We start from the raw sequence: 13,121 nt of genomic DNA, 5'->3' as shown, positions 1-13,121 counted from the left end.
GTTTTCATTCCAATCCCAAAGAAAGGCAATGCCAAAGAATGTTCAAACTACCACACAATTGCACTCATCTCACATGCTAGCAAAACAATGCTCAAAATTCTCCAAGCCAGGCTTCAGCAGTACGTGAACTGAGACTTCCAGATGTTCAAGCTGGATTTAGAAAAGGCAGAGGAACCAGAGTTCAAATTGCCAACATCCATAGAAGCAAGAGAATTCCAGAAAAACACCTATTTCTGCTTCATTGACTATGCTAAATAAAACCTTTGACTGTGTGTATCACAAAAAACTGTGGAAAATTCTTCAAGAGATTGGAATACCATACTACCTTACCTGCCTCCTGAGAAATCTGTGTGCAGGTCAAGAAGCAAGAGTTAGAACTGGACATGGAACAACAGACTGGTTCCAAATTGAGAAAGGAGTATGACAAGACTGTATACTGTCACCCTGCTTATTTGACTTCTATGCAGAGTACATCATGTGAAATGCCAAGCTGAATAGCACACAAGTTGGAATCAAGATTTCTGGGGGAAATATCAATAACCTCAGATATACAGATGACACCACCTTTACAGCAGAAAGTGAAAAGGAACTAAAGAGCCTCTTGATGAAAGTGAGAGCTGGCTGAAAACTCAACATTCAAAAAACTAAGATCATGGCATCTGGTCCCATCACTTCATGGCAAATATGGGGAAACAACGAGAGACTTATTTCCCTGGGCTCCAAAATCACTGCAGATGGTGACTGCAGCCATGAAATTAAAAGATGCTTGCTTCTTGGAGGAAAAGCTATGACAAACCTAGACAGCATATTAAAAAGCAGAGACATTGCTTTACAGACAAAGGTCTGTATAGTCAAAGCTATGGTTTTTCCAGTAGTCGTGTATGGATGTGAGAGTTGGACCATAAAGAAAGCTGAGTGCTGAAGAATTGATGCTTTTGAACTGTGGAGTTGAAGAAGACTCTTGAGAATCCCTTGGACAGCAAGTGTATAAAACCAGTCAATTCTAAAGGAAATCAGTCCTGAATATTCATTGGAAGGACAGATGGTGAAGCTGAAGCTCCAATACTTTGACCACCTGATGGGAAGCGCTGACTCAATAGAAAAGACCCCGATGCTGGGAAAGATTGAAGGCAGGAGGAGAAGGGGACGACAAATGATGAGATGGTTGGATGCCATCACCAACTCGATGGGCATGAGTTTGAGCAAGCTCCAGGGGTTGGTGATGGACAGGTAAGCCTGGTGTGCTACAGTCCATGGGATCGCAAAGGGTCGGACAAGACTGAGTGACTGAACTGAACTGAGTGCTGCGGCAGGAGGCCCAGGATGGAGGAAGGACAGAGGAGCCAGACTGGGCGGCGGGGCAGGGGGTGACCTAGGACTGGACTGGAAGACGGGGCCTGCCAGCCTGCCTTCCGCCTTCCGGCCACTCATTCATTCGTTCCTGAACAGTCGTGGAGTTCTCACGTCACCTAGCCCTGGAGGAACTGACTGGGTTCCTAGAGGGGGAAGGAGGGCGGGAGACTGACACCCAGCCCGCCTAGCCAGGCTCTCAGGGCGCAGGGGTGGGGCGGCCGGCGTGCGCCGGCGGAAGCTGGGCGCTTGGGGGCGCGGACGTTCTGTGCGACTTTGGGGGACAGCATTTAGCCTCCCTTCAGCCAGGCAAGTACTCCCGCAGCGGCCTTCGCCGCCCTCCTCCATGGGGCCTTCCCTGTCCTCAACTTGCCGGGTCTGGAGCCCCCGGCCTGCTACCCTCGGGGCCAGACGTGCACCCTTGCCTGGGAAGGGCTTAACTTTCGTGAGTCAGTGTCCACGCTTCGGTTCCCACAGCTCCTGGCCGAGGCAGTGGGAGGGGCCAGGGGCGGGGCCAGGGGCGGGGCCAGGCTGATCTCTGCCCGGGTCTCAGCCCACTACCCGCTCAGGGCCCAGAGCCTCCGAGGCGCGGCGGGAGCTTGGCTGGTGTTGGCCGGCCGCTCCGAGGGCTCCCGCGGCCCGAGGTCGCCCGTGCTCGGAGTTTTCCCGCCGCCCGAGACCTCCCTCTGGCTGCGGTCTCTAGCGCCCCGAGATCTCCGGGGCGGGCCGCGGTCTCCGCCCCCACCATGCGGCCGAGGAGGTGAGTGTGTGCGCGGCCGCGTCCTGTAGGTTCGCGGGACGGAGCGGAGGCGCGGCGCGGACGCGCGGCGCCGGGAAGCGAAGTTATCTCCGGGGACCAGTAGCCTGGCGGGGCAGCGGAGGCGGGGCGGCCTCGGGCTGGGCCGCGGCAGGTGCGGTTACGTGCGGGCGGGAGGGCGGCGAAGGACGGTGGCCTTGCGCGGGTGTATGCTCGGGCCGGGTCCCCGCCGAGGGAGGGAGAGCGGAGAGCTGAGAAGACGCAGCGACCCACGCTCACTTCCCCCCTTGCCCTCCCCCGTCCCAGCGGTTACCCAGAGGAAAGAAGGGCGTGACCGCGCTGTGCCAAAGTCGCTCATTTACTTCCAATGCGGGCTGGTGCCCACCGCCCCCGACGCCTGGATTGCCCCCCACTATCCGCCCTCTGCTCCCAACTCCCCCTCCACTTTTGGCCAAAACGCTGCCTTCAGGGAAGTCTTAGGGTAGGCAGCCTGTGCCCCACTTGATGAGATGGTGCGGTACCCCATCCCCAGGTGTCCTATCACACAACTCAGAAGCCCCCACTTCTTCCCCCCTCCTTCCACCCCCTTCCCCACTCCGTCCCGTCGGTCCCACCACTTAGTCTCCCTAGTTAGAAATGCAGGTAAAGATTATTCCCTCAAGAAAGGAAAATAAAAGTACTGGGATGTCACAGCCACCAGCCACCCTGCCTCTGAGTGTGCACTTTCTCCTATCTGACCCAGGGAGCTGTGGGCTGGGGCAGGGGCAGGGAGGCGACAGGTGAGGGGGTGGGAGCGGGGGCGGGCACAGCTGGGGCGTGCAGGGCGCAGAGGCTCCCAGACTGAAGGTGCCCGGAGCCTGGGAGCGCTGAGACACATCTGCTGGCCCCCAGGGCTGAGCTGCCCACAGGCTGGGTGGAGCCACCAGTTCTGGTTCCTGAATGACTGTTCCTTCAGAAGGTTGTCCTGGGGCTGCTCTGACCTTCCCTTGAGGCAAGCATCTTACATCCTGTCTTTCAAATTTCAAATGCTGGGAAAGTGGTTTTTTTTTTTCTGATTTTATACAGTTTCTTGGACCCCATCCATGCGAAGCCACACTACCAAGGGTCTGGTGACCCCTCTCAATACCCTTTATCTCACTCTCAAAATTCCTGTGAGGGGCGTTCTGTTAATACAGAGCTGGTCCCTGGCAGGGGCTTGCTGTGCTTGGCAGGGAGGTTGCGGTCCTGGCTCCTCTGCCTGAGTTCCTGGCTGCCCCAGGGACCCTGGGCTGATGGGCTGGCTGGTTGTGGATGTATTCCCATTTGGATGATGTGTGTAACCGGCTCTTGCCTAGTCTGGAAGAAGCGGGACTCACCTGGCTTTCTGGTTGTTTCTTCCCAGTCCTGGATTGTTCCTGCTGCTGCTCTGGGGCCTGCAAGCCGGTAAGTGCAGGAGGCGCTCTTGGGGAGGCTTCCAAGCCCTTCAGCGCTGAGCAGTAGGACCTGGGGCGGAGGCAGGTGTCAGTGGGGCCCTCCTCACAGGCCTGCCTGTTTTTCCAGGGGTCCTTATGAGAAAGCTGGGCCCCCAAGCCTGAGGTAATGTGTAGGACTGACAGCCACTAAGGGGAGCGCTCCACCAGCCCCCAAGGTTTTGTTTTGTTTCATGTTTGGGGCAAGCACAGTGCAGTTCCCCCCAAGTGTTTCAGAACCTCCACTTCCCAGAGGAGCCAGCAGCTGGGCTTCCTGTTTCTTGCAGCCCCTGTGCTCCCCAAAGCCACCAGCATCCAGGAGAGCATGAAATGGGGTGCAGCACCACAGTGGAGATCGAGGCCTTGTCCGGCCCTCCAGCCCGCAGAGGAATGGGCCAGGGCGCGTGGCCACTCTCCCTGCTGGCATTCCTATGGCTGGAACACCCCAGAGCCTCGCTGGGCCTGCACTGATGCAGCACAAGCAGTATCACAGTGATACTGAGAAGCTTATGCTTTCTTTGAAAACGTCTAAATTTTTTTTTAAACCTTTTTATTTTTAATTTGTTATAAAAATCCCAAGAAGTAGCAGAAACTGTGAGGAGCAGTCCCAGTGCCCCAGGGCCTGATCCTCCCAAGGCTGGTCTTCCACTTGATCCCAGGAAACCAGCCCTGGCCCTCCACTGGAGCTGTTCACCGCCAGGGTCCGAATGTTTACAATACTTTGGGTTCCCTGTGTGCTTCTTATTAACATATTCCTTTCCTACTGAGATGAATCACAATTGGAGTTTGAGTCTTGCAACTCAGCAGCTCCCCCCTCCACCCCCCATAGGGTGACGTCAAAGTTGGGGGTCAGGTGCAGAAGATGATTTCTGTTCTCTGTGGGTGGTTGCAGAGAGTCAAGAAGAAGTCCGAGCGATGGTGGGCAGCGATGTCCAGCTCCGCTGCATTTACCCTGAAAAAAACAGCTTTGATTTAAACGACCTTTACGTTTACTGGCAAATCAGCATGGCGGGCAAAGGGAATGTCGACTCCGTGGTGACCTACCACCTGTCCGGAAACAGCTCTGCCAGCCACGGTGATAACCACTACAAGGACCGGGCTCGGCTGTCCTTGGACAGCATGAAGCAGGGCGACTTCTCTCTGCACCTGCGCAACGTCACCCCCCAGGATGAGCAGAAGTTCAACTGCCTGGTGTTTCGGAAGTCCTTGGAATTAAAAAAGATTTTGGAAGTTGCGGTCACGCTGCACGTGGCAGGTAAGACAGAGGAAGCGGCCAAGCTGATTTCATCCCAGCCTTATGTCCAGGAAGAAGTGTCAGTAAGTGACAGCCGTTTCCTGTGGCTCTTTCACCTGTGTGTTCCCTTAAAGAAAACCCCGATCCCTCTGTGGTCTGGTGTTTAACTTTGTGTACAGCTAAAGGCAGCAAAGATCATTCAACTCCTGAGACTGTTTTCCAGTATCCGAGGCTGCCTGCTTCCATATGGGAGCTCCCCATCTTGCTGTCTTTGCTTTGAACTCTCCAGCTCAACCCAGTCTAGACTCTTTTACATAATTCACTTATTTTATTTTCAGCTGCACTAGGTCTTCATTGCTGCACGCGAGCTTTCTGTAGTTGTGGCAAACAGAGGGTCCTCTCTAGTTGTGCTGTGCGGCCTCTCATTGTGGCGGCTTCTCTTGTTGTGGAGCATGGGTTCCAGGGCATGTGGGCCCAGTAGCTGCAGCTCAGTGATGGGCTCAGTAGTTGAGGCTCCAAGCTCAACAGCACAGGCTTAGTAGTTGCGGTTCACAGGCTACGTTGCTGTGCAGCATGTGGGATCCTCCGTGATCAGGGATCAAACCTGCGTCTCCTGGAATGGCAGGCAGATTCTTTACCACTGAGCCACCAAGGAAGCCTCTCAAACTAGGTTTTTTGATGAAATAAGAAACCAGTGCTGTAAGGTACTAAATGAGGTCAGGAGAGTCAGAAAATGAAAGCGTCTCCAGCAGGCTGCTCAGGGCATCCTTCAGTGGACACGGGGGATCGCCAGCTGTCTGTGTCAGTAGACTCAAATGAGGCCAGCCCCATTGGGGCAGGAAGTGGGCACTGCTCACTGCTCACCAGACTCAGCAGCCTTCTTATTGACCTGGGGGTGGCTCCTGGGCAGAACGGAGCCTGTGCTGCTGACGAGACCACAGTTTTGGTCCTGCCCCTGCTCCAGCATCACGGGCTCAATGGCTGCCTCCCCCCTGCCCTGGCCCTTGGCATGTGTCCCCCCTTTTCTGACCTTCAGGACCTGGCACCCCTCAGCCCATGTCTCTCCCTGCAGCAAACTACAGCATGCCTGTGGTCAGCGGCCCGTCCCAGGACGAGGAGCTCACCTTCACGTGCACGTCTACCAACGGCTACCCGCGGCCAAATGTGTACTGGATCAACAAGACGGACAACAGCGTGCTGGACAGCGCCCTGCAGAATAACACGGTGTCCCTGAACGCGCGGGGCCTGTATGATGTGGTCAGTGTCCTGAGAATCGGGCGAACCCCCCATGTCAACGTGGGCTGCTGCATTGAGAATGTGCTGCTACACCAGAACCTGACGAGCGGCCAGACAGGTGAGGTCCCAGGGGACCCCACGGGGCTGCATGCTGACCCCAACCCAAGGCCGGGCCGGGGGTGACTGGGCAGGAGACAAAGCCCCTGTGAGGAGACTGGGCAGCAGCGTCAGAGGCGGGGCAGGGAGGGCAGGTGAGAGTGTCACCATGCTGAGGGCAGGAGCTGGCTTGTGCTCAGGGGTCAGTTTTGGTGACCCATTTCACAGATGGGGGACTGAGGCTCTGAAAATCTCACAAGCCACAGAAAGAGGCAGCAGAAGCACTGGGATGGAAGCCCCATCCAGCATGGCTCCCTTCCACACTCTTTGGACATATGCCCCCTAAGAAGCCAGAACAACTCTACCAGCGGGTCCAGCTGGGCCCAGCCACTGCCCAAGGCCCCCCGTAAAAGGGTGCAGGCGGGTGACTCCTTTGTAAAAGCCATAGGCTCTCTGGGTCTGTGAGTCCCTGTTAGCAGGGTTGAGATGCTGGGGAAGGAGGGCGGGAGCTGGGGGATGGGGTCCAGACCTGCCTGGTACCAAGAGCATCCTGGTTGCCGGGAGTGTCTGGCCCGGGCATTCTCCTGGAATACAGATGCAGCCCTGTGGCTCAGCAGTCACAGTCCTCTGGCTGCACTAAAGGCCTCCTCTGACTCTGCGTCCCAGCAGGATAGTTGGAGGCAGAGGAGGGGGGATGGGAGGAGAGCAGGAGGGTCTCCTGGGGTCGTGGTCTCAGCCTGGCTGCTCCGGGAACAACTGGGAACCCCTGTGCCCCCTCATCACGTGCCCACACTCTCTGAATCAGCACCTCTGGAATGTGTTGAAAAGCTTCTGGGTGGTTCTAAGGCACATGGGGGGCCTCGCCACTGTCTGGTTTGTAGCTTCTCCAGGTTTGGGAAACATGGGGCACTTGTCACAAGCTGCCTGGGGAGGGTGTTGCCTGTCAGCCCCTGAGAACCACTCCCCAAGAGGCACCATGGTGGGGCACTGGGACAGGGGGCTGGCCCCCTCGTGCACTTCCAACAGATTCGGAGTGGTGCAGCCGCCGTGGAAAACGGTCTGCTGGTTCCTTAAAAAACTAAACACAGGATCAGCAGTGACCCAGCAGGTCCACACACCTGGGTGTGTGGCCAAGGGCTCTGGAAGCGAGACTCAGACAAATACTTGTATGTGAATGTTCACAGCAGCTTATTCACAGTAACCAAAAGGTGGGGACGCCCAGGAGTCCGTAGGTGGACAGAGGGGTGAGCACAGAGTGTCCATCCACAAGGTATAGCGTCACTCAGCCACGAAAAGGAGCAAAGCTCTGAGGTTGCTGCAGCACGGGTGAGCAAATGATGTTCAGTGGGAGAAGCCAGACGGAACAGTCCTCATAGCGTATGGCTCCACTGGTACAAAATGTCCAGAATAGGTAAACCCAAACAGACTAATCTAATGTAGATTAGAGTTTGCCGGGGGCGGGGAGGGGGAAGGGCTTCCCAGGCGGTGCAGTGGTAATGCAGGAGACCCAAAAGACTTGGGTTCGATCCCTGGGTCGGAAAGATCCCCTGGAGAAGGGAATGGCAACCCACTCCAGTATTCTTGCCTGGAGAATTTCATGGACAGAGGATCCTGCAGGCTATAGTCCACAGGGTTGCAAAAAGTCAGACACAACTTAGTGACTCAACATGCACGCATGCCCGGGGTAGGGGGTGGGGAGTGACTGCTGGGGGGCAGAGGGTTTCCCTTTGTGGCATGAAAAGTTCTGGAATCAGATAACAGTCATGGCTGCATGAACTTTTAAATTAGTAAAGGCCACTGAATGGTTATAAAATGGTTCATTTTGTTATGTAAATTTCACCATTTTTTTTTAAGCCAGCAATTAAGCTAGAAAGAATTAAAGTTTAAAAAGCCAGGAAGACTTATGCTTCCTTCCACTCCATCCCCAGGTGTGAACCTCTAGGAAGCACTGGGGTTACAGGTCTCACCAGTGGGCTGAGGAGAAGGGGCGTCCCAAGAAGAGATGAAGGCTTACCTGGAAGAGGAAATCTTTGTCTCCGTCAGCTTTATAGCTTAAAAACCATCAAGTGCCTCTAGGAAGTCTTGTTGGATCAGTGCTTCTCTTAGCGCCCAGTCCTTCAGGATGAAAAAACCCCCCTTTCCTCCCTGTCTATAAGCCCTGCGTGATTTTCCTCTCCTGCAGAAACGTTCACGGGAACCAAGGACAGCATCACAGAGGACCCAGTCGATGGCAGCCCCAGCGGGAAACACCAGCAGGTTTTTAGCGTCCTTGCCGTGCTGGCCGTGATCGTGCTCCTGGCTCTCGCCACGGGCTGGCTGTGCAGGAGCAGGTGTCCACCCAAAAGCTACACAGGTATGGGGACACCTGTGCTGTGGACAGCACACTTTTGTGTTGTTGGGATGTGGGGCCGCCTTTCCCGAGATGTTTACAAGCTCTGAGAGGTGTCGCTTTCATGGGACACGCAGTGTAACCACACTAACGAGAGTGAACGTAGTAGCTGCAGCACGCTCCTGGGTGTGATCTCAGCCTCCAAGATCCTGACACTGCCCGCCCCGGAAGGGAAGGCCAGTCTCCTAGGTTTGGGGGAGGATGGAGGACTCTACTAATGTGGAAGTCAGGTCGCAGTGCCCCTGTGGAGGCTGAGCTGCCTTCCAGTCCCTTCAAGGCCTTCTGTCCAGTTCTGGCCAAACTCAGACAGATACAGAAAGTCTGGGGTTTGGCTACGTGAAACGAAGCAGGGCTCACAGTGGGAGCGGGAAAGCCAAGACTGTGGGCCCTGGAAGCACCCAGGGGTCAGCGAGAGGGGCTGACGGCTGACCTGGGCCCAGCACAGTCTCCCCAGGTCAGCCTGGAGGTGGAGGTCAGCGGGCATCCCCAGAGGTCCTATTAACAGAGTCAGGACCCGCTGAGACCCCCCAGAGAGTAAGGAAGGGGAGCGCTGTTGGACTCAGGACCCAACTCATGGTGGGAGGCCCGCCTGACGAGAGGGGTTTCCACCTGTGGCCCTGGGGTGTGCCCCTGGCTGCCAGCTTCCACCTCTTAGAGACGTCACCTAGCGCCCTGGAACCGAGGCCGTGAAAGCCCCCAAGCCTCTCCAGGTGCTTCCCACCTGACCTCCTACAAAGTCTCGTCCTGGGACTCAGGGTGGCCTGCAAAGCCCCTCACCCGAGCAGGAAGCCAGAGGAGGGTTGAGTGGAGGGGGTACTGAGCATGGGGCCCTTGGGGTCTTCAGAGAGGCCTTGCTTCACTACCCCACCCTGAGCATTTATGCTTAATTCCCGCAGGTGCCCAGGTTGCAAGGCCAGAGCTAGCTCTCGCAGGTGAGTTTGCCGGGAGGGAAGGAGACGCGTGGAGGAAGCTCGGGTCACTCAGGCAGGGTGGCTGGGTGCTTGGCTCTCTGCACGAGCATGGCTCAATGCCCAGGGAGTAGGTGCTTTCAGTGCACAGCTGGTGAAACCCCAAGTGGAGGCCTTCCCTCCTGGCATGCTGCCCTGTCCTCTGCTGACTCTGGGACTTTCCAAATGTTCGCAGGAGCAGAGAGGCTGGAGCATGATGCCCCTGCTCCACACCCTGTCTCCGTTCCCCTGGTCTCCCTCCATCACAGCCCTCGGGGTGGGGCTCTCCAGCAAGTCCAGACCCTTTGTACAGACGAGCACCTCACAGTTCCCACGCAAACGTCACGTGGCTCCTGCCCCGCTCTGGGAAAGTATCACATACAGGGCCTTGGGTTTCGGTTTCCCCCTGATAGGTGCCTCGGGCTGCCAGGGCCTTTGGGGTCCCGCCAGCCAGCTCCATGCCTGAAGCCAGTGGCCTCACCTCTCTGAACCCCATTCCCCCTCAACCGCCCTTGAGAAGGGTTGTCAGGGGAGGGTGAGCACAACCCACACGACGTGCCTGCCCACCTGTTCACCCAGGTGATTCCCGGCCCGCAGCTGCCTGGTACCGCAGCAGATTCACTCCGGAGGCCTGTCCCCGAGGCCCATCCTGGAGGATGCGGGACGCAGCTTGCTGAGGAATCCGGGCCCGCAGACCTGAGAGTCCAGTGTGCACTGCCTGCAGCCGTTCTCAACCCTGCTTTCACCGTGCTGGGCCCTGAGAAGACTAGTCTCTGCCACCGAAATGAGTGGACTCCAGGCTCACGCCCTCTCTCCTCTTTCCTTCCAAGAGCACGTGTGATGAGGGACCCCCCAGGACGAGGCCAGGGCTCCCAGGAGATGCCGCCAGCTGGGACGTCGGATGGCAGCTCAAGAACTGACTCGGACAGGCCGGGCAGAGTGGACTATCTCCTCCAGAAGCTCGGGACTGCATGGACACTGGCCTCCTGGCATTGGGGGAGCATGAAAGGCACCCTTGAAAGGACCACGCTGATCCCGGGAGCACGTGCCAGCTGCTGCCCTGATCCCAGTGAACCTTTCAAAAGTTTGGCATGGTGGCTCCCCAGGGCTACACATGCCCCCAAGTAGGTGGGCCCCCCACCTTTGCCACCAAACACAGAACAAGAGAAGGGCCATGACAGCTCCTTCCTGCCACCAGCTCCGGACCCGACTCGCTGTGGGATGAACTCCTGAAGCTGGAGGAAGAATGTCTGCTCCAGGAAGAGGTGTGCGAGAGCCCTCTCTTCCAGATGACCCGTGCTGGGCAGTGGTCGCTCCAGACGCAACGGCCACTCCCTGGGTCTGCGTGTGAGGCTCCCACCCCACTTCCAGCCCAATGGCCCCGTGTCTGTGTGTGTGTCCTGAAGCACAAAACAGGAAACACTGGAAAGCCCCCCTGAATTCACGTCTCTCCAGGATGCTGACTGGGAGGAAAACCCAACCTCCTTTGTTTTGGTCAGAAGCTAGTTTTCCCTCCTCAAAAGCACGTGGAATTTTAGGAGAAGCTCTGTGCTGGGCGGAGCAGCTGGACAGGGCAGCCAAGGGCTTGGACTCTACGGCAGGGGACACCTGGGCAGGTCTGGGACGAGCATTTCCAGTGGACACCAGTGTGGACAGGTGACCGTCATGGTCCTTCACTGTGGGGCCATGAGTGGACAGAGGGTGACCTCCCGGCCACGGCAGCTTTTCTTCAAACACAGCAGACATTTCCTCAAATCTCGCTGGGCAGCCCCTGCTAGCCTCTCACCATTGCCTGTGCCCCCACCTGCCTCCCCTGAGAAACTGCAGGGTCATGGCAGCAACCTTGCCTCAACCAGGGGGTCCCTGGAGCCCACCAGGCCCACTGAGTGACCAGAGTGGAGCCATGGCCAAGTCCGGGGGCAGGCAGCCTGATGCCCTGCCCCCGCCCAGGTGGTTTCCATGTTAATTCCGGGACTGCATCCAGCAGTTCAGTGTTCCCAGCAGGTTCTGTGACGGAGTCTGCCAGGTTGCCTGGTGGGCGCCTCCCCCGCGCCACAGGAAATGGGCCTGTCGCCCTGTGGTTATTCAGCACCAACGGGCATGTGAGACCTGCACCTCCCAGACCCAGACTTGCAGCAAACTCAACAAGGCGGCTTGGCGTGGATTCTAAGCCAACAGTGTTTCAAGAATCCTGCATGTGTTTGTACCAAAAGCCCTCACATGGCCTGTACGTGAGTGTGATGTGGGATCCACACAGACTTTTAACATGAAAGCATTAGAAGGCATGTGTGGTTCCTCAGAGAATGACAGAAAGGTGACTCACGGCATCTCGAGCAAGAAGCCGGAGCGGCAGGTGGGGCCGGGCAGGTGGGAGCAACCGAGTGGATATGGGCAGATGGGCGTGGCCTGTCCACAGTGACTGTGCTGTGACGCCAGGACAGGGACCCAGGAGGGCTGCTCCACCACCCTGCCGGAGGCCTGGCCAGCAGACCCTGAGCAGCCCCTGGCTGGAGGGGTAGGGAGGGGGCATCTCAGCCTGGCAGGATGGTGCAGCTGCAGGGAGACCGAGCCTGGTTCCAGGTTTCCAATCAGAAGCAGTTTCATTCTTGGGGAAGCGGCAGGGCTGGCTCTCTGGCTCAGGCCCACTTGACACCCTGGCCCGGGAGGGCCCCTAGGGACTCTCTCCCACTTGCTTGTGGGCTCTGCCTTGGCCCTGGCCTTCCCGAAGCTGAGGCCACGCCCTCCAGGCTCCGTGCCAAAGTCATCATCTTCTGGCTGGGCTCCGACCGACCCTCCTGGCTGCCTCCGGGCCTCTGGGGCCACAGCAGTGCCCTCTCTGTCCAGCTCGCACAGGTCACCCCGGCCAGTTCACCCTGGGGCCTCTGCTTGCGTCTTAAGCTGTATTATGGATAGCATGTGAGTGCCGAGTTTTGACATTTTTGGAAGCCTGGTTCCAGAGAATATAAGCTCTTGGCATGCCTGGGTCCAGACACTTTGGTCAGCATGCGGACCAACTCAGTCCACTTGGCCAGTCCTGACTGCGGTGGGGGACCCGGCCCCTGCCCTTCCAGAGTGGCCCCATCTCCCGGGGGACATGGGTCAGTGTGGAGGCATTTGGTCACTCTTGGGGGTTCCTACTGATGGTGGGGGGGTACTTCTCAACGTCCCACACAGATGGGGTCCTGCCCAGAGGTCAGTAGCCAAGACCGAGGATCCCCATGTCACCTTTCCTCGCAGGGCAGGACAGCAGAGCTGCTGTCGGGGTCCCCACCTGCATGGGGTACAGGAGAGGTGACTGATGGTTCACATTCCAGGTCAGGGGCTGGGCACAAGTCCGGTGCTGGCATTGCCGTGGGTGGAGGCCACAGGCTGCAGGAGTCTGGTCTCTGGGAGCCTGTGGCCCCTGCCCCCTCTTCCCTGCACAGAGCGGATGTGCAGTGAACACCTGTCAGGGAGGTGGAGCCCGCTGATAGGGGGAGGCTCGTTGAGAGGGCAGAGGGCAGAAGGGAAGCTGCGTGACCAGCACGCCCCAGTTTCCTTTCCCACAAAGCAGGCAGCTGGAGCCTGGTTCTGCCTCCCCGGGCCCTGCAGCTTGGACGCTCTCCGTGACTGCAGCTCCCACCCTGGGAAGGGCAGCCTCAGGAGAGGGCCACCCTGCTCTGCC

General features: G+C 57.6%; 1 protein-coding gene across 2 annotated transcripts; it reads left to right on the top strand.

Moving 5' to 3' along the window:
- The first annotated feature begins 1,900 nt into the window (after positions 1-1,900).
- Positions 1,901-12,447, top strand: ICOSLG (inducible T cell costimulator ligand). 2 transcript variants are annotated; one of them, XM_027547362.1, is made up of 7 exons: positions 1,901-2,110; positions 3,489-3,529; positions 4,448-4,810; positions 5,862-6,143; positions 8,304-8,474; positions 9,407-9,442; positions 10,288-12,447. In XM_027547362.1, the coding sequence occupies exons 1-7, from the start codon at positions 2,097-2,099 to the stop codon at positions 10,296-10,298; spliced, it is 918 nt and encodes a 305-aa protein (XP_027403163.1). In that variant the 5' UTR covers positions 1,901-2,096; the 3' UTR covers positions 10,299-12,447. The 2 variants fall into 2 exon arrangements, with proteins under 2 accessions (XP_027403163.1, XP_027403153.1); XM_027547352.1 differs by lacking the exon at positions 10,288-12,447 and adding an exon at positions 10,037-10,281 and having other exon boundaries at positions 1,919-2,110.
- The last annotated feature ends 674 nt before the right edge of the window (positions 12,448-13,121 follow it).

This window comes from Bos indicus x Bos taurus, chromosome 1, assembly GCF_003369695.1.
Source record: "Bos indicus x Bos taurus breed Angus x Brahman F1 hybrid chromosome 1, Bos_hybrid_MaternalHap_v2.0, whole genome shotgun sequence".
In the NCBI taxonomy this organism is placed as follows: Eukaryota; Metazoa; Chordata; class Mammalia; order Artiodactyla; family Bovidae; genus Bos; species Bos indicus x Bos taurus.
This window is presented reverse-complemented; position numbering and strand designations above follow the sequence as displayed.